Here is a 25703-nt window from a genome sequence, read left to right as displayed (position 1 = left end):
AAACTGGAACTAGAACTAGAACTACAGTACAGCTCAAAGGTAACGTCGCGAGTATACACATGCAAGTAATGCTCGCATCTTCTCGCAGGATCATTATTTTGCAATGTACTGTACAATACCTGTGGAATATCACGTGGATATACACTAGCCGCGCGAGAAACTCACCACACATGAGAACACTCGCTACTGAGTTTAGTAACTTCATACAACACTTAAATCACATAAACACTTGTGATCAGTCCCATAGTTATGTTCGTGCAAGCCTAGCTAGTTAATTATACAGTAGAATACAATAAACGCACGCTGGGCCCGCAGAACGCAATGGGTCGAATATTTACGAAAACGAAAAAAAAAATCTGTAAATTCTAAAGCGCTTGTTTCACAATGAAGGAAGGTGATACCACCAAAAACCTAGGTAGCATTGTGATCCCAAAAGCAAGAGGAGTTCCAGAATCTTTGTTTCGTGTCAGTACTCTCAAGGAGACAGAAGATGTCAGCGTTAGTCTGCCTTTCGTTTGACGAGCGGTTCACTATCGCTTTTTCTCACATTCGTTCGCCTTCGCCGGTACCCCGTGGACATATGAAAGGCCTGGAAGACAAAACTTACACAGCAATGGATTTGCTTGTTCATGGAGAATTCGATGGTGCAAGTTTCATCTTGGTAGAGGACTGCATCCGTATGTTATGATCGTTTTATTAAACGCCTGTAGTTTATTGTCACTGTACAAATCGATTTTTTGTTGTTAGCACTTATAAGCCCCTTCGTAGCGCTGTAACTTCGAAATTTCTTGGCTTCTAGAGTTGAAACTTCAGTTGACCATTCCTTTAACTATCTAGATAAAGAAAATACAAATTAGAAAAATGCATTAACTGGGGTTCTGTGGCATTACTTGGCGACCAATCCATCTAGGTTTACGCCTACTGCTAGTTACAGTACTGACTGTAGTCCGTGACAGAGTCGAGGTCAGGTCAGTAGCTAAGTTACCGAGTATTCGGTAGAACACAGGCATTGCAATAGGAGACCACAGCTGGCGGAACTGAGCCAGTGTCGCCTCCCAAGACCATAGGTGAGACCTGTTATCTCGTCTTGCGTGACACTCTCGAGTAAAGTTAGCTATCGTGGAGCATTACTGTAGCCTTGCTGCATCCACACGGGTCACTCGAGCGCACGTCACGCGCATCATGCGCATCATGCGCATCATGCGTGTACATGCGACGTTACCCTTGAGCTGTACTGTATAAAGAAATTTATCAAGTACTGGAACTAATACTGGAACTGGAATTGGTTGTTACCATACAGCTTTTACCAATGAGATTTTATGCTCTTACAAGACCGGAATTTATCTGCGACAAAAGCACACGATGTACTATATAACTTCATGAAAGCTGTATGTATTACAACCATGTATGCAACAGCATGCTAAAACACTGCTTGAAACAACTGATTAGCTATAATATTAAAAGTGAATGCCAAATGCAATGCTGGCTCAGTCACATTGTTATGTCTGGCTCAGTGTTTGATAATTACATAGATACAGGTCTTTTAGTACCACCCTATATTACTATAGTGTCAGTATTATAGTTGTTTGTGTAATAATGCTGATAACTACTACATACATGAAACAATTAAACCTGGCAAGACTAGCATATATAACTTAATAGTGAGTGCCCATAATTCATTATTGGCTTTTGGTAATACTTAAGTTAAAATAACTGTTGTTCTAGAAATTTAATTAAATGTCATGTTTCCTGAACTGGAACTAGAACTGTAATTCTAAAGGTTATGGTTCCAGAACTAGAACTGGAACTGTAATTTTAAAGATTATGGTTCCAAAACTGGAACTAGAACTATAATAACTAGCTGATACTGGAACAACACTACTACAAATAGCTACAGTGATTATGGTATAAGCAAGAGTTCATAATATTTGTAAACAAATATTATTGTCATATAAGACAAACTAGTGCTCTACCAGAAAAATACATACAGGTCCGAGACCAAAGCCAGATGATCTATGATGATTGGTCTATAATTTTGTGCTTGTTTGTGGCTATATAAAGTTGTATTGTTAGTGCCTGTATTTATTTGCAATAGTGTTTTATAACAAAGTAAATTCCTTCCAAGTTAGGTACGCATGATTGTACTATTTGTCTGTTAGGATTTTTATTTTGCAGTGACTGTTCTATTAGAGTACTACCTCACAAAACGTGGTAAGTTGCAGTTGCTCAACTATTAACAAAGCAAATCCTGCACCTTTTATGCTAGAATGTGATTTCCAGCCTGTTGTCACAAGTTTTGCTAGCATAGCACTTATTACAGTATGATGATTATGATGATGACAATTGGTGCAAGTGGGTCTTAATCGTAGTGCACTACCAACATTGATTGATACCAAAATGGTATATATAACATCGGCTTTGATCCAATGAGATACTAGACATGTTATGATAGTATTATACTGCAGAGTACTTTTGTAATACTCTAATAGAGCTCACGTTTTTGAGAATTTCAAATAGAACACACATAGAATCAAATGGTACTGTCGTACCATTTAAGTAGGGATCGTGGTGAATGTTTCGCACACCGCCCAAAATTCCACCTTTAAAAATCATCCTACAGACATTTACGTGGCGAAAATCACCTTTACAGAATAGTAGTAGTCCATATAATACATAAAATAACATTAAATACAACAAAGTGGCCGGTTATAAAATTTTAAACAAGCACCAAAAACTCCAATTTTAGTCTCACTCACTGCCTCACTCACTGCAACACTCACTGCCTCACTCACTGCCTCACTCACTGCCTCACTCACTGCCTGACCACAGTCGCAAGCCTAGAGCCCAAATGAAGCAGCACACAGTCGCCATTTTACGCCACAACAACAAACTCACCAGTGGGATGTTCCTTTTGGGGTTCCGATGAGTGTACACCCTGTGCACCTTGTTTTTCCATTTATCTTCAATCAGGTTGGTTGTCTTCTTCTTCAAGCATCGAAACCATACCGATGCATTAATTTTCCATATCAACACTTTTCTGTAGACACCACAAAATTATTTCAGAAAGCACTTATGCTGCTGAAAGAGTGGGACGCTTATAATTTCAAGTGTTGCATGTGAAACATTAAGGCTGCTGAGCTGTCATTTCGACTTTTGCAAACACCTGGACTACAATCGACGAAGAAATTTGAGATGGACTGATACTCGATGACTTGTTTGTCTGAACACACGGACTCAGCCACTCAGTGCCGGACGGCGAGATCAGCAAGTGATTCATGTGATTGGATAGTACTCGAGTGGAAATTGTATTACTTCATCCTGTTAGTCGAGACTAAGCTCCAGACAACTTAAACAGCCTGTTCCTTCGAACAACTTCCAGCCGGGGTAAATAGAATGCGGACCATCATACTGAGACAGGTCATAGATCTGAGCGCCACTGCTACTACGATCAAAGGTAAGTTATGCACACTACTACAGGCCTATGTGCTTCCAATTTTGGCACAGTACGTACTTTAATAAGCTGTAACTAGCTAGCTGTGCTACAACAAAAAACTAAACAAACTAGTATCTTAAAAAATTGTTAATTTAGAAGTGAAGTAGGGATCCATGCAATATAAAGTAGTGAAACAAGATATGAATGATGGTATTACAGCATAGCTCGATGGGAAAGTCTCTACTTTAGCACATTAGCTACAATTTTGCTCATTGCCAAAGTAGGGACTTTCCCACTGAGCTATGCTGTAATGCCATTATCCATCTCTTGCTTCACTACTTTCTATTGCATAGATCCCTACTTCATTTTTAAATTAACAATTTTTAAAAAAATACTATATTCTAGAACAATCTATGAAATTATCATACAGTACGGTAGTACTATATATTAGGGGAAATGGAGATTTTGGTTTTCTTAGCTAAAAATTCACCCAATAACCAGCTGCACAACTCCATCCTGGCACCTTGGTAGTATTGGTTAGGTATAACCAAGCCCAAAAGTGCCTTCAGTATGGTCCTAAAGGCTTCCAATAAATTGTTACAAAATTTTAAAAATATATTCAATGGAATTTTCTACTGACTAACTTCCTGCCTGCCTGCCTGCCTGCCTGCCTGCCTGCCTGCCTGCCTGCCTGCCTGCCTGCCTGCCTGCCTGCCTGCCTGCCTGCCTGCCTGCCTGCCTGCCTGCCTGCCTGCCTGCCTGCCTGCCTGCCTGCCTGCCTGCCTGCCTGCCTGCCTGCCTGCCTGCCTGCCTGCCTGCCTGCCTGCCTGCCTGCCTGCCTGCCTGCCTGCCTGCCTGCCTGCCTGCCTGCCTGCCTGCCTGCCTGCCTGCCTGCCTGCCTGCCTGCCTGCCTGCCTGCCTGCCTGCCTGCCTGCCTGGCCTGCTTGATGCCTTCAGGCAAGCGTAACTCAATAATAGCTAAGGCTATGGGCTTGATTTTTTCACTGTTTGACGTCGCTTCATCCCAAGACATGCCTTTTGGCATACCACAGTACGTGCATTGTACACATCATGGACTTACTTTTGTCCTCCTTTGTGTCCCATTTCTTTTTGCTGACATCCCAAGGTGTTGATTCATGGTAGCACAGTATAGTACATTTCATGTCTTCCCTACAGTACGTTTGTAAACAACCGTCCGTATTTTCCATGGTAACTGGATTGATAGCAGAGGCGATTCTAACACTGTTCTTTGTTTGTAACGCTGTGTAACAGACTAAAAATAGCTGAAAGCGAAGCATAATGGCTGCTGCACTTTCAAGGCAGTAATTGATAGTTGGGGACATGCGAATTGTCATATTTTCGTGGTGACTGGATTGTTGCAGAGGCACGTCCTCTACTGTTTGTCGTCTGTAGCGCTGCGTAACGGGCTGAACATAGCTGAAAGTGAAGCGTAGTAACCACTGCAGTATTTGATAGCTGGGGTGCACGTTCAGATGAAAAAACTAATTCTGGCATCGTCTTTTCTTTTGATGCGGTATGCGTGAGTTCACCAGTCATAATAATGTTGCAAAAATAGTAAAGAAACAAAAATTAGGATTTTAAAGTTCGATTAGAGATCATAGAAAAAAAAAGTAGGGAAACCAGGGAGGTTGCCTACATCTGCAGACATATGACCTCCCTTGTTTCCTTACTTCTTCTTTCTATGATCCCTAATCGAACTTAGAATTCCTAATTTTCCTTAAACTTGTTTAATACAATTTATCTACATTCATTGCATGCGCATACAAATATACAAATTTGTATACACAGTGAATGTAGAATTGGTATCGGTTCTTTAGATATCGGTACAACTATTGGCTGAAATGATTGGTTATACTAGTTAGTACCAGTGATAACTGGCCATGACTACTTCATTATGGTATCACGATTCAGTATCGTATCAAACAGTTTATTGATGGTGCAAAATGCAATGTATTGCAGAAATCTAGTCATATCCATTGTAACTGTGTTGCAACTACATATTTCTTATATCGAACCAATATTTTATGTAATGTAGATTATTTGTGAATGTATGTATGTATGTAGAAGTACACGTATTGAGCTTTCATGTTGTTATAAATTTTATGTTGTTTATAATGCATGTGTGTATGTATGTATGTATGTATGTATGTATAAAGCTTTGAAACTGCTGTATAAAACATTTGTGTTTTGCAGATTACCGTTTGGTGATATTATGTAGTAATGAAAACAAAGATGAAAAGTCTTTCATCATGGAACATTTACGATTATACCATAGGAATATTTCAGCTGTGATCACTACAGATGATAAAATTCAGCGCTACTTGCAGCACCATTTTTTGTCAGAAAATGTCTCACATCAGGACCTAAGTTGTGCTTCAGTTGTAGATCCTGCAAAGTAAGAACTTAGCCAGTTACAGTACATTTATGCCTTGGCTGGTTTAATGCCTTCTAAGGTGAACATTTTCTTTTTGGCTATAATAGCAATTTTTGCTATTAAATGTTATATGTATGTTAATGTTGGTCGGTAAATAATAGAACCACAATCAGACATTTGTCTCAAGCTGGTATTGTTTGCTTGTCAACTGCCATCCAATTATGGTGTAGAACACTCACGATTAATCGATAATATTGATTAATCGATGAAAATATAATCGGCGTTTTATTTTTTAATCGATTAATCGTGTAGTAACACGTCATTGTATACAGTTAAGATTAAGTGTAGCTGATGCTATATGCATGGTGTTTGCTACATATGGATTAATCGAGTAATCGATGAGTAATCAATTAATAAATTAATCAAAACTGAGAGCCCTATTATGGTGGTTGTTTTAGTAAGCATGCAGGTTCCATGGTTCTATATGATTATGCATTAGGATCAGTGATATGATCAGTCACAAATTGTAGCTCCCAATTGCATGAGGCTTGGGTGAAACACCTGGTGGTTCTCAACTTTGAAGCCACAGGGATTTCTAAGGCCATCCTAACAATCACAATGAAACCCTGTACTATCACACCCAAGTTAGTCTTGGGATGGAATAGCTACTCTTGGAAGAGGGAAAATTGGATTCGAGTCTACAATGCCTGTGCATTTCCTTCCCTGATGATAATTGTTATTTTATTATCGTTCTTATAACAATGTATTTGTTTTCTATATCAAGACACACGGTAGTGTGTCGTGCGGCCCAAGAAGCCGGCGCGTAACACCCGTGAGTATATTGACAGGAAGAAAGAAAACGCAATTTTCGCACCTCCGTAGCTCTGTGCTTCCTTGATGAAACAAGACCATTTTTGCTGTGGACATGCCCTCCAACTGCAGCACTCCACATTCGAAATTTGAGCGAAATCGCTTCACGCATTCCCGAGATATGCGACTTCAAAAATTGGCTCAGTTTCTTCATTTTTTTTCTTCTTATTTTTCTTCCTCTTGTCGCACACTTACAAAAACTGCTATAAAACGCGAACGTCACATCCGATTGCCTTGAAATTTGGCACACAGAAGGGGGATATAAAGGCACATCTCGGTACCAACTTTGGCTGGAATACGATAAACAGGCAAAGAGTTATGAGCAATTATTCACAAAAAATAATACCAATATGTTGTCACGCCTACAGGGTAAACCGCGTATGGGAAGAAGCTGAAAATCGGTGGGTGAATAGGTTAACTATGGAACCTCAAACCTTTTGTGGTTTGAGCTAAAAAACAGGAAGATACAACGAAAAAACCAACAGTGTGTAACAATTATGCAATCGAAATCAGCTAATAAAAAAAAACGACTCCTTGCCACGCCTACCAGATAAAGCGCTTGGTGTAATGCTTTGAAAATCGTTGTACAGATGGAGTAATCATCTTAGAAAGGATCATCAATGGTGTAGAAGAATCAGACTTAAAGCCACAGAGTTATAACACGAAATCCAACTTGGTGCAGCAAGTGCGAGATCGAGATACTCTAATAGAGCAGTCATCCTAATAGAGCAGTCACCCTGAAGAGAATTCAAGAGATCAGCTAGAAACAAGAAACCTGTATAGAGATCAGCTACACACAAGTCACCCTGTAGAGAGATCAGCTAGAAGAAGTTACCTTGTAGGGAGTTCATGCAACTAGGGAAAGAGATAGTTAAGCTATAAGAAATCACCTTGTAGAGTTCAGCTACAAAAAAACCACCATGTAGAGAGTTCAGCTACAAACAAATCGCCCTGTGGAGAGATCAATAGAAGAAGTTACCTTGCAGAGAGTTCAGCTACAAAGAAACCATCATGTATAGAGTTCAGCTACAAACAAATCTCCCTGTAGAGAGATCAGCTAGAAGAGGTCACCTTGTAGAGAGTTCAGTTACAAAGAAACCACCATGTAAAGAGCTCAGCTACAAACTAGTTACCTTGTAGAGACATCAGCTACAAGAAGTTACCTTGTAGAGAGTTCAGCTACAAAGAAACCATTCTTTAAAGAGCTCAGCTACAAACAAATCACCTGTACAGAATTCAGCTGCAAACAAATCACCCTGTAGAAAGATCAGCTAGAAAAAGTTACCTTGTAGAGAGTTCAGTTACAAAGAAACCACCATGTATATAGAGAATTCAGCTACAAACTAGTGACCCTGTAAAGACATCAGCTAGAAGAAGTTATCTTGTAAAGAGTTCAGCTACAAGAAACCATCATTTAGAGAGTTCAGCTTCAAACAAATCACCTGTAGAGAGTTCAGCTACAAACTTCTACCTGTAGAGAGATCAGCTAGAAGAAGTTACCTTGTAGAGAGTTCAGCTACAAAGAAACCACCATTTAGAGAGTTCAGCTACAAACAAATCACCCTGTAGAAAGATCAGTTAGAAGAAGTTACCTTGTAGAGAGTTCAGCTACAAAGAAACCATTCTGTAAAGAGCTCAGCTGCAAACAAATCACCTGTACAGAATTCAGCTACAAACAAACCACCCTGTAGAGAGATCAGCTAGAAGAAGTTACCTTGTAGATCGTTCAACTACAAACAAATCACCCTGTAGAGAGATCAGCTAGAAGAAGTTACCTTGTAGAGAGTTCAGCTACAAAGAAACCACCATGTAGAGAGTTCAGCTACAAACAAATCACCCTGTAGAAAGATCAGTTAGAAGAAGTTACCTTGTAGAGAGTTCAGCTACAAAGAAACCATTCTGTAAAGAGCTCAGCTGCAAACAAATCGCCTGTACAGAATTCAGCTACAAACAAATCACCCTGTAGAGAGATCAGCTAGAAGAAGTTACCTTGTAGATCGTTCAGCTACAAACAATTCACCCTGTAGAGAGAGCATCTAGAAGAAGTCACCTTGTAGAGTGTTCAGTTACAAAGAAACCACCATGGAGATTTCTGTAATCAATATATGTATTATATATATAATTTGTACATTTACTGATAAAATATTTAAAGTACATCTACTTCATCTTTTCTACTTCATCTTTTCTTCTTCCTGTGGTAAAAAAAGAAAAAAAAGTTTTAAAAAGTCCCAAAGCCGGCCATAGGCCGGCTTTGGGGTATACAAATACAAAAAGAAATGAAATCTAATCCAAAACAGCCAAGCTGTAAAAAAACTGTGCGGCCCTCAAAAAGGCAAGCGGCACAAAAATTCACCTGAATTGTCGTTATTAAAATTTTTACCATTAACCTACCATCACAGCCATTTCTTGGCCGCCACCTTGGATTTCACATCTTTTTTCACCATAGCCTTTTTGAGGGCCACACAGTTTTTTTTACAGCTTGGCTGTTTTGGATTAGATACTCTTTTCCAATGTAGTCTCCTAATCCTATTAGTCCGGCTGTTGAAGGGTTGGACCTTGAAGAAATTGGTATAGAAGAAAATTTGGTATCAACAGAAGCAGAATTTTTTGTAGAATGACATATCCAAAGTCCACCAAAAACCACTTTGGGGAAATTTTTTTATTCCTTATTAAAAATTTTTGCTGCCAACATTTTCTGGGACCATGTTATTCTATATATTTCACAAACTGTAAAATGAATTACCATAAAACTATATATACTATTGTTTGCTATTGTCTAAGGAATTTGATTATGCAGTTTCTGTTTGCCTAACGGTAACCACAAGAATCTTATAAAGGATTTTTTCTCCTTTCTCCAACTTTTCAAACACACCTTAAGTAGCTAAAGTCTTTGAGCAGGCTGTAGGACCAGGTGTCCTACAGACCTTCAGCACTTGTGCTGTAAAGCATTAATAAATAAATAAATAAAAAAAGCCATAACTAGTAAAAATCGGACTGTCAGCTTTGTGAGAACATTGTAACACTAGCAAACACTGTCCTAATGTTCCTTATAATACAATAAACACTGCTAGTCTTCTTATAATTGAAGCAACATACATTAGGGCTGGTTTTCAGGTGCTTTACAACTACGCATGCGCAAACACACACATGGCCTAAAAGTCCATCTTATAGAAAAGTTGCACTACAATCTCGTAACTAACCTCCTACCTTTGCTTATCCTTCTCTTGCGTAGACTACATGGTTATCGTTTCAAAAATCTCTTTAGTATGCTAGAAACACACCACAGATGAACAGACAATTACATAATGTTATGCAGAATAGTGCGCGAAGGAATCATTTACCCATATTCCCATGTTTTTAGGATTTGCGCCTGGTTTAACATATGAAGAAAGCTATAGCATGTCTAAATGGCGAGGTCTATAGCATCAGGGCAGAATGTTCAAGCCTGCAAACTATATTCGGTGATCTTGCTCGTATTATTTCAACTGCTTTGAGCCACAATGGCTGATTAAATGTTACACATGGTGTTGGGATATTCAGTTGTTCAGCTTGACTTTGGATGTACACCAATGTGGAATGTAATGCAGTTATCATCAGATGGGTTCAAATCAATAATGAGCAGAAGGAGCACCTCAGATCTGCGAAAAAGAACCATGGCAGTTAGAAAAGGTTGTCTGTCTGCATAAAACCTGACCAAGTTGTTCTAAGTATGGCTGAATGTCTGTCCACAGTGCCAGAGAAGATTAGAGTATAGCTGTAATGGCATAGTGTATGGAGTTTGTAATTCATTGATTGTTGAAACAGCTATAGATAATTCCCATACTATGCAAGCTACCACTACCATCTAATGATGCTACATTGTGGTCAAAATTATCTGCAACCCACTGGCTAAAAGTACCGGGAAGGTACTCTGCAAACGAGTTATCCAGGCTTTCACTCTGAGTAACAGATTGTTTGTATCTGTTTACCTCATCATAACTGATGGAGTAACCTAGCTGTGACAGTTCATTTACAAGCCACCTTTACCCAAACACATGGTCCATCTCAACACCAATGCCAAATAGTGTAGGGTTGTAACAGATTTTGGTCTCGCAGGCTGTATAATTGAATGACCAATGCTGTTATGCTCAGATTGTATAAGTAAGAATCGCCAGGAATGTTTGCAGATGGCATGATATCCATTCAAATAACATTAGCAATATCTTCATTAGTGGGGTATGATTTAATTTGTGTAATGTATTCTTTCCCTAAATTCAGCCCTTACGATTTTAACTGCAGCACTTACCAAGCGCTGTGTTTCCTCTTCTGTGTTTCTTTTCCGAATACCATTTGTCATTGATAGTATAACCTGCCATGTTTCTAAAGCACAAAACAGAACCACACCCCTCAACCTCTGCAAAGAATATGCAGCCTTCATAATGTTTGTGCAATTTTTGTTTTAGCCATTTAGAAGTGTAAATGTCAGATCCTCCAGAAAATTCTCTCATCTTGTCATGCAATTCTGATATAGTGTATAGAGCTCGGCATCAGCCTCTGATTCAAGCCACTGGTCCAACATGTGGAACCAATGCAACATCCTTCTGTCCTCAGACCTACCTGGAACACTTTCTATTGATAAAGTGTTTCCTTTATTTAGCAAAAATCATGAATAACATGCAATTTGCATGGTAATTTGCCTCTGCTACAACTAAGTCAAAACAGCCGTACAGACGTCTTTGAGCCTCAGATGCCCATGTATCACCCCTTTTGTCACAACACTCTAGTAGATTATCATGCATAGCAAGTGTTGTAACATTGTGTATTTTGTTTCTCTCTGGGTGGTGAGCATCAACTTTAGCTTTTTCCCCACATAGCATGCAGTTTTCTTTCCTTGTGGAAGCTGATCCTCCTCAACACTCCTGCAACAAGTGACCCTTCTTTGGTTGGTATAATCTCGACCGCAGCTTTTATGTACTAAGACTTTTCCAATAGGAGTCTGACTAATACATTCAGTAAGGTGGGAATGCAGCGTTCAACTTTACTGAAACTGATAAGGCTCATCATACCCTTTTCTGTCACTGTGATAGCTTTATCATTTTAAAATCCTTGTTTGCATATGACACAACTGTCTACTTCAATTGTGCTAACTGCTCCTGAAGATCCCTCTTCAAGTATGATAAAACTTGATCAACAGTCAAAATGTACACAACTTCAAACCAGCTACTAAATTTTAATGCAGTTTACTTGTTGATTATAACACAAAAATTAATACAAAATTAATACAAAATTACAGGTAGAATAAACTAGCAACATGCACTAAGAGCAGATTTAATTAATGATCATTACTACATAGATAGTTAATAGTCAGCAGCTTACCTTACAATAAAAGCTTTAGGTCAGTGATCAAGTGCTAAGCTGGTGTAGCTCTCAGAAGTTTGAAGCACTTTAATAAGCTCAACTAAACTCAAACACTTAATACAAACAACAAATTGCGCTCTGTATTTATACTGCAAAAACTGAATTACTTTATTGCATGATGGAAGACTACAAAAACAAAAGACCTAACACAGCAATAGAGTCACTTTAACATTGTAAGGCTGCCTTATATCTATCATTAAGTACGCTAGTACTTAATGGTAGGGATCGTCAAGGACTAAACTCAAACACTTAATACAAACAACAAATTGCGCTCTGTATTTATACTGCAAAAACTGAATTACTTTATTGCATGATGGAAGACTACAAAAACAAAAGACCTAACACAGCAATAGAGTCACTTTAACATTGTAAGGCTGCCTTATATCTATCATTAAGTACGCTAGTACTTAATGGTAGGGATCGTCAAGGTTCATGATTTCCCGCCAAAAAATTACGCACCAAAAGCAGACTTGCAAAACCATCTCGGCGATTCAGCAGTATTGTATTACAAAAGTGAAGCACGATTTCGCCTTCAAAACGGCACGAAATGCATCCTATGAGTTTCCACGAATTTTAAAAAAAATTCTATCTGATCGAATTTTCTACTGACTGACTCCCTAACTGATGCCTTCAGCCAGGCCTAGCGGGAAGATGGCAACAGCTACAGTCCTACTTCTTACATGAAAACGGCTCGCTTTGCCTATAGATTAAACCTTTCCTACACCGATAGAAATACAATCCTTGCGCTAGGGTCTTACCTTTCATCGTTCTTTAATGTCGCCATCGTCCTGGATTCACTACAGGTAGTGTTAATAACTCCACAAATGGCTTCAATGTACGGCGCCGTCCGTTTCAATAAGAGTGCTCGCTAAATAGAGTAATCATAATCTTCGTGGTAAAATATTCGAATACACGTGGTTGAAAGTTCGAAGTTGATTTTGAGCAGGAAGAGCGAGCTGTTCACAACCGGGAAGCTTTGTACGTGTAAGTGAATATATTTAGCGACTTATATCTTTTGTTTCTGGCAAAGTTAACCGGCAAAATTAATATTGCTTACGTTTGTAAACGCATTTCTTTGCTGTAAACAACGTATCTACCTCAAGTATTTGAGCGATATTAGAAATAATCCGTAGCAAAATAGCGTTAGCTACGGGTATTGTGGTTATTATTGCTTTGTGTGTTTTCTCTGAGGCAATATTGGGTGTGGCAATGCCTTCGAAGGAAGCGGTGCGGAAGAGTAGAAAGAAGGAGAATAACAGGGCGTACTATGAAGCTCATAGAGAGTCTATACTCTCAGAGAGAAAGGACAAGTACAGCAGTGAATGCCGATCACAGCGTCATGCTAATGAGTACTACAAAAATGTAACAGCGTCGCGTGAGAAATCAGCTGAAGCCACCAAAACATCATTTAACAAAGATTTGGCAAAGTCTCGCATTGAGTCAGCGGAAAGGCAAAGGGAATACTACCATCAAGACTTGGAAAAGTCTCGCACTGAAGTTGCAAAAAAGAAAAGGGAACACTACCATCAAGACTTGGAAAATTCTCGTGTGGATTCTGCAGAGAGCACTAAAGAACATTACCGCAAGGATGTTGCCAAATCCCGTGCTGCTACTAGATCCTCAACCAGCAAGTACTACTTTTCTAATATTGAGAAACTGTGCAAAGAATCTAAACACAGGTAATGTTGTTTCACTTAATTCCTTAATTAATTTAATTTTTTTGTCACTTTTATGTATTCTTTCTGTTGCTATAGGTACTTGCTTAAGCCGCCAACTGAATCTCAAATGCATTCGTGTGTGGATAGCATGATCGAGGGTCTCTTACAGCAGAAGGAAACATGCTCTGCAATTGTCAATAGATTTACAGAACTGTTTTACTCCATTGTAGATGAAATGTCACTTACCACCAGGAAAAAGACTGCTTGTAGAATAGTATCCAGAAAGCTCATGCATGAAGCACTGTCAACTAGGAAAACCAGTGTTGGGGTACTTTTAAGAAGTCTTAGGAAAATTTCAGGTATCCAACTAGTCAGTGAAGATGACTTGGAAATACAATTACACTCTTCAGCTTCTGAGCCATACTACTATGAGACTGCCTACAAGTTCTCAGCTCCTGAAGAGGTTACAATTGTTGACCATGATAACTTGTGACAAAAACGTTTCATGATGTCTTGTGATGAAAACGCTTCATGATGGATGGGCAACAGAAAGTAATGATGATGACGGTGATGCCTCTGAAGTGGGAGTGCAAAATGTTATGGGCCATCCCCTACCATGTGCTTCTGGATATTGTAATAGTCGTCTGAGGCTTCTAAGGCAGGCTGCAGTTCACCATCCTGTCATACGCAACCTGCTTGCTAACATCTACAGTGCTAAGAGAAGCAGTGATCATGAACATCAAAAAATATTATCATAATAACTGTATGATACTGCATAGCCTAAATATTTTGAGGAGGGAATATTTTTGATCTCAATTGTAATGTAGCTATAGGGCACTAAATATTTCAAGGATGAAGTTTTCATTGATAACCCTCCAAAACCTCAAAATCAGCAAAAATTGAAATTCCCCCCTTGAAATATTTAGGCTATGTGGTATCAAAGCAATGACTCTATAACATAGCTAGCAAACCATGGACATTGAAGAAATAGTAACTTTAGTGTCCTGTGTAATAGAAACTGCATGCACATAAAAAAATAAGATTCATGCAATGTTTGTAAAAAGTACACAAACAAGTGGAACAAAAAATTAGGAATTTTCAATATGAGTAGGGATCAAAGTAATAAAAAGTACTGAAACAAGAGAGATTATCTACCACCTGAAGTCATGCTAGTACACACGTAATCCCTACTTCAGTGCCATTATATCTTAAATCTTGGCAACTGAAGTAGCGATTACGTGTGTACTAGCATGACTTCAGGTGGTAGATAATCTCTCTTGTTTCAGTACTTTTTATTACTTTGATCCCTACTCATATTGAAAATTCCTAATTTTTTGTTCCACTTGTAGTAATTAATCATACATCATTTCCTAATATTACAAAACAAAACTCCACCATTGCTAGGTGTGTACTAGTCTGGTATAGCCGACCTGCATGCGGAGCACTCCAGCTATGCCACACATACATAGGCCATTATGTCATATCTTTTAGCCACACACGTGGTAGCTACGTATCTTCTAAAATAATAATGATGAAAGATGCATATTGACATTTTGCAATAATGTTAAACAAATTGTACATTAATGCTGGAATTTTTGATGAAACAAGTCAAGTATGGGTGCAAGTTCATGTTGAAAAACTGAAGTCAGGCTAATTAATATAAATAGTCATAAATTAAATTCCCCGAATGCCATTGTGGTGGATTTTGGATATGTTGTTGTCTGAAACATTCCACTTCTTTTGATACCAAAATTGTTTCTATACCAATTTCTTCAAGGTTTGACCCTTTTTTGATGTTTAACAGCCAGACTATAGGGGGTGGACTTTGGGAGGTGACTGAGTTTTATTCTATTGACTACACAGTTAAAGTAACCAGTACAGTGGTATTTTCCTGCTGATGCATTCACAACACTTTCCAAGTAATGTTTACTGTTCTATACTACCACTAGCGCTGTGAAGCAGGCATCCTACATACATGGTGCATAGCCTTTATATACTCTCCTATGCTTGCTAGCTGCAATGTTACTACACATGCATGCACAAATTATTTCCCTCCATTAACTTTATTAACAAGTTAAACTTCATTGTACATATGTACATGCTATTACTGCATAAATATCAAGGTGAGGAGGCTGAGGAGCAATCTATGCTAGAAAAATATTATATTTTAAAACATTGTTATTTTTTTAAAAGTGAAGTAGGGATCTATGCAATAAAAGTAGTGAAACAAGAGATGAATGGTGGTATTACAGCATAGCTCAGTGGGAAGTCCCTACTTTGGTGGCATTGAACAAAATAATTGTTATAACTAATGTGCCAACGTAGGGACTTTCCCACCGTACTACCATCGTTCATCTCTTGTTTCACTACTTTTATTGCATAGATCCCTGTTTTGTTTAACTTAACAATGTTTTAAAATACTAGTCTGTTTAGTTTTTTGTGTTGTAGCACAGCTAGCTACAGTGTAACTTGTGAGAATATCACACATGACTGTTGTATTAGAGTGACTGTTGTATTTGAGTATCTCGAGTCAGCCAAGGGGTGTGTGCAGCCAGCTAGACCAATAAGGGGTGAGGTCATCTTGTTTACTGTTGATTGTTAAGAAGTATGGTCTCTGTACTCTATCGCTATTAATCCAACTAGATCTTTATTTGATGGGTGTGGTCACAAACCTATCACGAACGGGATCCCAATCACGAAGTTGCAGATATCTAGCTAGTATAACCTCTTATAGTAGCGCTGGGACTGAAGCGCTTCTGAAATCCAGCTTTGAAATAATTCTGTGGCATCTAAATATGCTGCTGAAAGAAAGTGTGGATATGGAAAATTAATGCCTTGATATGGTTTCGTTGGATGGAGAAGAAGACAAGCAGCCTGATTGAAGATAAAAGAAAAGACAAGGCACAGAGGGCCTACACTTGTCAGATCCCCAAAAGGCTCATCCCACTGGTGAGTTTGTTATTGTGGCATAGAATGGTGGCTGTGCAAAGTTCTATATCCAGCCACCTATAAGTGTTGTTATATTTAATGCTGTATTATACATTAAATGAACTAGTACTATTCTGTAAAGGTGACTTTCATCATGCAAGATGTCACTAGGATAATTTGTAAAGTTGGAATTTTAGGCAACATGCAAAATTTTTGGGGTGGCTCCTACTTAAACAGTACTACCGTACCGTTTTGATACAAAAATTTGAAAATCTAATTCAAGTTACTGTAACAGGCACAGGTATATTATAAATTGATACCCTCTTAGTAACAATCTGTACCAAAAGAAGCTGTAAATATAGGTGTAGCCTTCAGAAAAGCCTGGGATTAAATTTGATTTACATGCACATTTAAACTAAGTTACTGTAGAAGCTAGTAAAGTAGTTAGGGAGGCATTAGTTAGAAAGACTGGTGAGCATTAACTGGAGTTTCCAATTTACAACATTCAACATGTTTCTTGTAGTGTGGACAGCATGATTTGTCAGTTGCTACTAAAATTAAGAGTGATCCATTATGCCACAAATGGAGACGTGGAAAGGAAAAACCAAATGCTGATGCTCTTCCACCATATCTGCAGAGATGCCAGTTCTGAACTTCAGTTGCTTTACCTATCTCAGTCTTTTGATTTTGGTGTGGGGTGCTTCCTCCTATTTTATAGCATATATCATTCTTGATCCTTTAGCAGCATTTGTCTTTGATATTTTCTTTACCAGCCAGAAATATGTACATAGCTACAGTGGTATTAGTCCAGTTACACAAAACAAATTGTTTCAACCTACGTGCTTAATTAGCTATTTTAGGGTGGCCCAAAACTTCACTAGTGTACAGCTTAATCTACGCCTATAAAGCTGTTGTGATAGTCTGTGGTGCTTTAATTTAGCATACGAAGTTTCGTGAAAAATAATAACACTTCACTTAACACCTATATAACTCAGAAATTTCAAGCCGACTTTTTAAATAACTTGGCCAATGAACAACCTAGCGCTAAACCACTTCGGTACCAACCATTTCTCACTTTGTAGAGCAATTCTACACTTTCCTTGTTACTGATAACAGCATGCAAAGTAGAGAAAACGCGCACCTGTGGACTACAACATTGGCCAACTACTCCATCAAGCTCGAATCACAAATTCGAAGCGTGCTATTATAGAGTAACACTTACATGATGCCTATACCAAATTTTGATGGTCTGTGGTGCATAATTTTAAAATTATTTAGTGAGAAAGAAGATCGTGTGGCTAGTCAGGCTGTATAACAATAATCACACAATGGCAGCTGTTGCTGTTCGCCAGTGAAGTAACTAGAGTTGTGACAAGTTAATAGTTTTAAAGTGTGAATAACGTTAGTTGTATTAACAACAATAGCTGGGTGGTCTGACAAAACTGGGTGTATGTTTGTTTGTCTGTGTGTTTGTCTAATGTGTTCTGTTAGAGTAAGTGCCTTCTCTTTGTAACTCCAATTCTTTGTAATGTTACCTAAATTATAAAAACAATTAGCCAGGAACTATGCACCTGTGTGTTAAGTCAAACCTTTGCTTGCAGTATAGCTACAACTACTCTTTGTTGATTACGTTAGTACAGCGCTTGCATGATAGGACAGCACCACATAATTTGCACATGTCTTGTAATTATTGGTTTAAGTTACATGCAATTCTGCTGTTTAGTTAACCCCATGTTCACATTATTAAGCTTGCATGATGGTGGGATAAGGTTCCTGCAAAGATATCACTACTTTAGAACATGATCTTTAATGCTTCATTCCTATTGCATAATATTATTGATGTAGGTTATTGTGGTTAATGTGAAAATGTGACATGGTCCTGCACGTAGGACTGGTACCAATGCTAGTTGTGTGCTAAACTAAAGCGCCGCAGGCTAACACAACAGCTTTGTAGGCGTAGATTAAGTTGTACACTAATGAAGTTTTGGGCCACCCATAAATAGCTCATTAAGCACGTGGGTTGAAACAAATTGTTTTGTGCGGTTGAACTTAGTGCCACCTTAATCAATTTCAGCATTACCATTTTCCTCTCATGAACCACAGTACTAATTATAATAAGAATTGCTTATGTTGTCGAAAACACTAAATAGAGCACACACACAAAATTTGATATCTTAAAACTTCAGTAGGCAGCTTTTGAAATGAAATTAAAGTGTCTGATGATGTAGCTACTAGAGGTGTACCAATAAGGATTTTTCAGTTGTATTGACATCCAATTAATTTGTACCTGATACTGATTATATACTGATTAAATTATTGTATATTCTGTAAAGTGTAAATCAAATAGAACTGCAGGTGTAGCTACTACTGCATGATGTATATTCTAATGATTTGTAGCATTGAGAAAAGAGAAGTGATGCACAGCCACCTATGGTGGTGTGGCCTTTATTACACACACCAAGCCAATTAGCCACCACAAATATTTTAATACATCCTCCCTTGTCCTAATTACTTCGTGTTTTGATTGATTACCAAGATGGCTGTTATCCACCTCGTTATACACAGGTGATCACTTTAGTTTTCTTGTAGTACAGTTTTTTATTCTTAAGTGTAGCTAACAGCTACTGTTCTGGGTAAGAATATTTTAACACTAATAGCAGTACTTACATGTGCAGTCCTATGGCTTCTCATAACTTAGCATTTTATAGAATAGTGTAGAGGGGCTTTCTGTTTGTTTGTAGAGAGCAAAAAGGCTTTTCATAGCTGGCCATGCAAACTATTCGATTCATAGAGCGTTTGTGCCCATTATTACTGAATATGGAAGGCATATGGAAGGCATATCAGCAACCGATCTGATCACCCTCACGATCAACAATCTGATTATCAGTACATCTCTAGTGCAGTGTCTGATGTTGTTGAAGTTGTAGAGACTGACAAAGATTCTTCATTACTAGTGTCCACCATCTTTACTGTAATTTCGAAGTTTTGAATTACAATAAGTGCTTCGAACGAATTCGAATTGAATACGAATTTGAATATTCGGTATATTCATTTTAGCCCTAATTGTCATATACTAGCACGGAAGGTCTTGTTTGATATTCTTGGTTTAAAGCTGAAATTGGCTGATTATTTAGTGGTTTGTTGTAAGTGTTAATTTCCGTCGATATGTAGAGGAACAATAACTTTACTAGTTGTCTTTTCAAAGTAAAATTCTTACTTCACATTTCACCTGCAACTTGAAGTATTCATAAACATTGGTACAATATGTACAGTAAACTAATTACACAGCTCTTATTGAGACAAATGTCTTGGTATTTCCATTTTACACAGAGCTTTAATCATACAGTACAGTAGTATATAGAGATCATAAGGATTTGGTCTCACAATACCTTCATGGCACCTTGGAAGCATTGATTTTAGGTATAGTCAAGCCCAAACATGCTTTCAGTGCAACCCAAACACTTACTTCCATTAAGTCGCTACAATACACAAAGTGTTGATCTGGAAGTGGCGGCTCATGTTATGTAAGAATAAATTGGAATTGTTTGTAATTTTTGCACTATGCTTCCAATAGCTGAAGTAAGCATATTGGTTGTGTAGAATGAGCCTTATTCATAAGTCACGAAACCATTTAAGGTCAGAGTACACTCGCTACATTAGTCACGTTACTTCCGTGTTACGCAGCGCTGTGTGGTATACTTTGTACAGAGGAGTATTGGAAGAGGTTAGTTATCTTCGTTGTGAATATGTTTATGGGTTTGTTGAATAGATATGTTTATCTTTGTAGGAAATAATAAGTTCTGGTGTGGTTTTGAATAACGTTTAGGTATGGCTGGGTTGTTTTAAGGCAATAGCGCTTTATTTAGAAATGTTAACATTTTGTTTTATTATCTTGTTTAGGGATATATGCCGCACTACTGCATCATACCCAAATGCAAGAATATCTCCAGTATTCCCGGTCTGTTGTTCCACAAACTGCCATTGACTAAACTGAAGCTGCTTAAACTTTGGCTTATAAAGATTAAGAGAAAAAACCCACCACTAACCAGACATTCCAGAGTGTGTAGTGCCCATTTTAAGGGTGGAAAAAAGAATGGAAAGAATAATGTACCATGCATATTTGCATGGACCAAAAAAGCTTCCAGAGCTGCACCGAAGAGAAGAAGGAATCCTGAAATAAAGTCTCACACAACTGCTATTGGTAAGTAGAGCATTTTCTGTGTACTATTTGATGGGCTGCTTTGCAGTTGACAACCTAGGAAGAAATGATCACAAATCTAACACTCTTCATAAAGTCTTAGACACTTGTCACGAAGACACAGGCAACCATGAAGCTGGAGGCACATGTCATGCAGAGACCAGTACTCATTCTGAAAAGACCAATAATCCTGAAGAGCAGAGACAATTATAATTTTTTTCAAATCCCAGTGAAAATGTCAGGCAACCTAAAGCATTACCTGACATTGATATGCTACTGTTTTACACAATTCATCATAATAGAGAAATACATTGATAGAATAGAGTGACTCAACCTAAAATAATAATACAATCATTGTTGTCAAATTGTGTTTGCTATTATTGACAATGCTTCACTATTAAAAAACTCTACAACTTTCTTCTATTTTGATCTGACATTTTGTCAGGCAGGTTCCATTATGGTCGGCCATGCATGATATTTGCCTGACAAATGGCCTATGTCAGGCAGTAATAATTGACTCTGCTGAAGAGACCAGTACATGTCCTGAACAATCCAGTGCATATCCTGAACAGACCAGTACGAATCCTGAAGAGACCAGCACATATCCTGAGCAGACCAGTACGAATCCTGAAGAGACCAGCACATATCCTGAACAGACCAGCACATATCCTGAAAAGACCAGCACATATCCTGAACAGACCAGTACGAATCCTGAAGAGACTAACACATATCCTGAAGAGACCAGCACCTATTCTGAACAGACCAGTACGAATCCTGAACACACCAGCACATATCCTGAACAGACCAGCACAAATCCTGAAGGAACCAGTGCATATCCTGAAGAGATTACCGGTACCACTCCTAGTAATGAAGATACTGTTATCATGGTTGATAGTGGTACCCAGTATTCTACTTTCTCTGGGGTCCAGTGTAGTGTGAAGATGTGTAATAAAGCCACAACACCAGATTTACCTGCTTACGTTCACAAAAGTTCTCAAACTGTTCCGATCATGAGTATTACTCCATTTAGGATTGAACAAATCCAGGACAATAACAAGCTCATTAACTTTTATACAGGATTTTCAACGTTTCTAGAATTATCAACGTGCTATCACTTTCTTGGAGCTGCAAAAGCTGTTTTGTCATACGACCCTAGCAGAGTCATAGAAGATGCTGCTACCTCATGTGGAAAGGGGCATGGTCATATTCTATCTCCCATAAATGAGTTTTTTTTGACATTATGTCGGCTTAGACAAGGCTTTCCTGAGCAGGATTTGGCAGTCAGGTTCCAAATATCACAGCCTTCGGTTTCGAGGATCCTTGTCACATTGATTAATTTTCTTTACGTGAAGTTTAAGGAAGTGCCTATTTGGCCATGCCGGAAACTTGTAGATGAATACATGCCAGCTTGCTTCCATACTATGTACCCTAAAACAAGGTGTATAATAGATGCCACCGAAATATTCATCCAAATGCCATCAAACCCAACTGCCCAGCAGCTTACCTTTTCAAGTTACAAAAACCATAATACTCTAAAGGTGCTCATTGAGATAACACCATCTGGAGCAATTTCTTTCATATCTGACCTGTATGGGGGAAGTATATCAGATAAAAAGATTGTAGTGAAATCAGGCTTTTTAAAGCTGCTAGAAGCTGGTGATAGCATAATGGCTGATAAAGGCTTCACATTAGAAGACATTTTACCACCTGGCGTTGAACTGAATATCCCTCCCATGCTGAATGAAACCGGACAACTCACTGAAAATGAAAGAATGACTACAAGAAGAATAGCATCACTTAGAATACACGTCGAGCGTGCCATAGAACGTATCAAGAACTACGAAATACTTCATCGTATGGAAAACAACATGCACAATAGTGCTAACCAAATTTTTTTTGCATGTGCTACGTTGACAAATTTTCTTCCGCCCCTTGTACAATAGCTATTTGACCCCTTGTACATAGTTGTTCAAACATTTCATATGTACAAATTTACTATAATATGCATATACTGTTTATAAAACCTAGTCAGTTGTGGAAGAGTAGATGTCCACTTGCCTTCGTCAAACTTGACATTAATTACTTCCATACTCTTAGAAGTCCATACTATAAAGTCACAGAATGTTGCTTTAGTTATAGCCATGGTTCCCAGCACTTGATAATAATACATGTGACCTGAATCAAATGTAACTAAACCATCATCATTTGCTGAACAATAAAATCCTTTACACTGCTTACAAGCCTCCTTCACTGTTAATCCAGCTGCTGAATAAGGACATTTTATCTCGATTATGCCATGGATCTTGCCAGATTCATCTACAAGGGCTCCATCAGGGCTGGCACCCAGAAATGATGGTTCTCCAATTACTTTTGTAGATATAAGCTAGGGTGACAGATTGACATTTGTGAACGGTATTGTTCAAAAGCAACAGCTTCATGGTTTCGCCCCCCTTTAATTGCTCTCACAGTCTCTGGTATCTTCTGGCCATCTACAATATTTTTGGCTAGTACATTATGAGCAGACCTACAGTTAATGACAGAGCCAAACCTTGATGCAGTTAGCCTACAGTAGCGTTCCTCGTGCCATCTTTGACACTCTACTTGTAGGCGAGTTTTTTTCTCAATGTCAGCTTTTTGTTCTTCAGTTAGTGTTAACAAATCAATAAACTCTTGTCCAAGGTCTTGAAGTGTTGCAAGTATCGGTGGTAATGGAATCTTAAAAAGTTTATCTTTGATTCGACATTGCACACTCTTTGGTATTAAAGGCAAGGCATTAAAGGCATCATCATTGGAATTGTTTCTCACTAAAGTATGCTTTTGTAACAAGTGCAAAAAGCAACTTACTGTTGGTAACTGTTCAAGGTTTGTACACAATTCCTCTAAATCTCCTACAGTGGTTTTCTGCATTGTCAATGGCCGTGGATCATATCCGTAGTTTTCACGTCTCTTCTTTGGCTTCTCCAAGTGAGGGGGTACTGGGTAATTAAATAAAATATCTTCTGCCTTTTCAGGGTCAAGTCTCCCCTTTCTAGATGGCTGATTCCACTTCTGAAGCATAGAAGTGCAAGCATCTTCCCCTAACTCTAATTCTATCTCCCTTGTCTTCACAAAGTTGGCAAGACTATAACAAAAAGCTGCAATGTGTTTACAGCTACACCTTGGTCCACGTCCAGCAGGACATTTGCAGCTGGCTTTTTTAACTTTGCCTGATCTCTCAATAATTTATAGGTAATATCTTTCTTAATCTCAGGAAGGCATAGTGCTTTTACCAAACATTCCTCGGTTCTGGTACATACGCATGTGTCTTGAACATAACCCTCAGCAAAAAGTTTATATCCACCAGCATTTAAACTTTTCCAGTCTTGCTTCTCAAGGCCATGCTTTTCATTAGAAAACACAAAGTAATCTGTCAAGTTTTCATTTGTGAAGGTCCACATTTTAAATGGGTCTTCAGAAATTTTGCTCCACGATGAATCATTTACTGGACTATTTAACTCCATTAGATCATCATTCATATGATATGACCCTGTTTCCAAGTGCTCCTGAACTCTAAAAATACCAAATAAGTTTACTTTATTTCAGTGTTACTCTTGCTGTACCTCTTCACTAAATCTGCCTTCTTCCCTTTCATAGACAAACTGTTCTGGGAGAGCCAGTATTTCAACTCAGCAACTTTCATAGTCTGTGGATCTTTCCTACTAGCCTGTGCCATCATCCATAAGAGAATACCTTCCAAAGAGTTACTAGGCTCTCTTGGCACAAACTGTTGATGGAAAACACTATAGCAAATATATTCTAAATAAAGCACCATTGCCTTAAAACAACCCAGCCATACCTAAACGTTATTTAAAACCACACCAGAACTTATTATTCCCACAAAGATAAACGTATCTATTCAACAAACCCATAAACATATTCACAACGAAGATAACTAACCTCTTCCAATACTCCTCTGATTAATGTAGCGAGTGTACTCTGACCCTAAACGGCTTTGTGACTTATGAATAAGGCCCATTGTGTAGCAGGCCGAACTAAACAAAATTACTACTTTGCTTATTAGTAATTAGTACAAAGGCATGTGATTTGTTGTGCAATTATAGCCTCATACAGTATATCTAGTGCTGTTCTTACCTTTGATGTGATTGTTATACATAGAAGTTAACTAATGATGAATTATGTTATAAAATGTACTGTTTAAGTAGGGATCCCCTAAATATGATGTACACCACCTAAAATACCGCCTTTAAAAATCATCCTAGAGACATCTTACATGACGAAAATCACCTTTATGGAATAATATTAGTCTATCCAACATCAAATGTAGCATTAAAAACAACACTTGCAGGTGGCCGGATATAGAAATTTTAAAACATCACCAAAACTCAATTTTCATCAACAATTACACATACAGTACAAATAATAGTTAAATCATCTTGAAAAGTTGCTGATTCTAGAACATCATTTGGCCACCACTATGTGACTTGGAATCTGAAAAAACATTGAGTGGAAATTTTGGTGGCTGAGCAAACAGCTGTGTAGTACGAGTGACATCTTGGTATTGAATCCAAATGATATGGGTGGAACTAATGGGATATGTTAGGGCAGAAAATGCATTGCACATTGTGAACGGCATTGGATCATACTGACCAGTGGTAGCCACTGTAAAGTGTGGAAATGATGCAAGGCATGATCATACTTACGAAGTCCCATGTACAGTAGGACAAATTGATGTTGCATACTCTTTAAATGATTGATATCTGTAGTTGTAAGGAGAGGACCCAAACAATAAAGTAGATAAGAAAATACCAAACTTTTAATAAGCAG

General features: G+C 38.2%; 3 protein-coding genes across 3 annotated transcripts in view; all 3 read left to right on the top strand.

Annotated features, from left to right (window-relative positions):
- Positions 1-25703, top strand: part of LOC136248518 (E3 ubiquitin-protein ligase rnf213-alpha-like) — a 226598-nt gene that overhangs the window by 19949 nt on the left and 180946 nt on the right. The window contains exon 5 of the mRNA XM_066040292.1: positions 5648-5849. Within this exon, the coding sequence (XP_065896364.1) occupies positions 5648-5849 (202 nt within the window). The remainder of the gene's footprint in view (positions 1-5647; positions 5850-25703) is intronic.
- On the top strand, positions 13233-14563 carry LOC136251032 (uncharacterized). Its single transcript, XM_066043413.1, has 2 exons — positions 13233-13774; positions 13850-14563. The coding sequence occupies exons 1-2, from the start codon at positions 13305-13307 to the stop codon at positions 14244-14246; spliced, it is 867 nt and encodes a 288-aa protein (XP_065899485.1). The 5' UTR covers positions 13233-13304; the 3' UTR covers positions 14247-14563.
- LOC136251619 (uncharacterized) lies at positions 21347-22822 on the top strand. Its single transcript, XM_066044077.1, has one exon. The coding sequence runs from the start codon at positions 21347-21349 to the stop codon at positions 22820-22822; it is 1476 nt and encodes a 491-aa protein (XP_065900149.1).

Source organism: Dysidea avara, chromosome 3 (genome assembly GCF_963678975.1).
Source record: "Dysidea avara chromosome 3, odDysAvar1.4, whole genome shotgun sequence".
NCBI classification, from domain to species: Eukaryota; Metazoa; Porifera; class Demospongiae; order Dictyoceratida; family Dysideidae; genus Dysidea; species Dysidea avara.
This window is presented reverse-complemented; position numbering and strand designations above follow the sequence as displayed.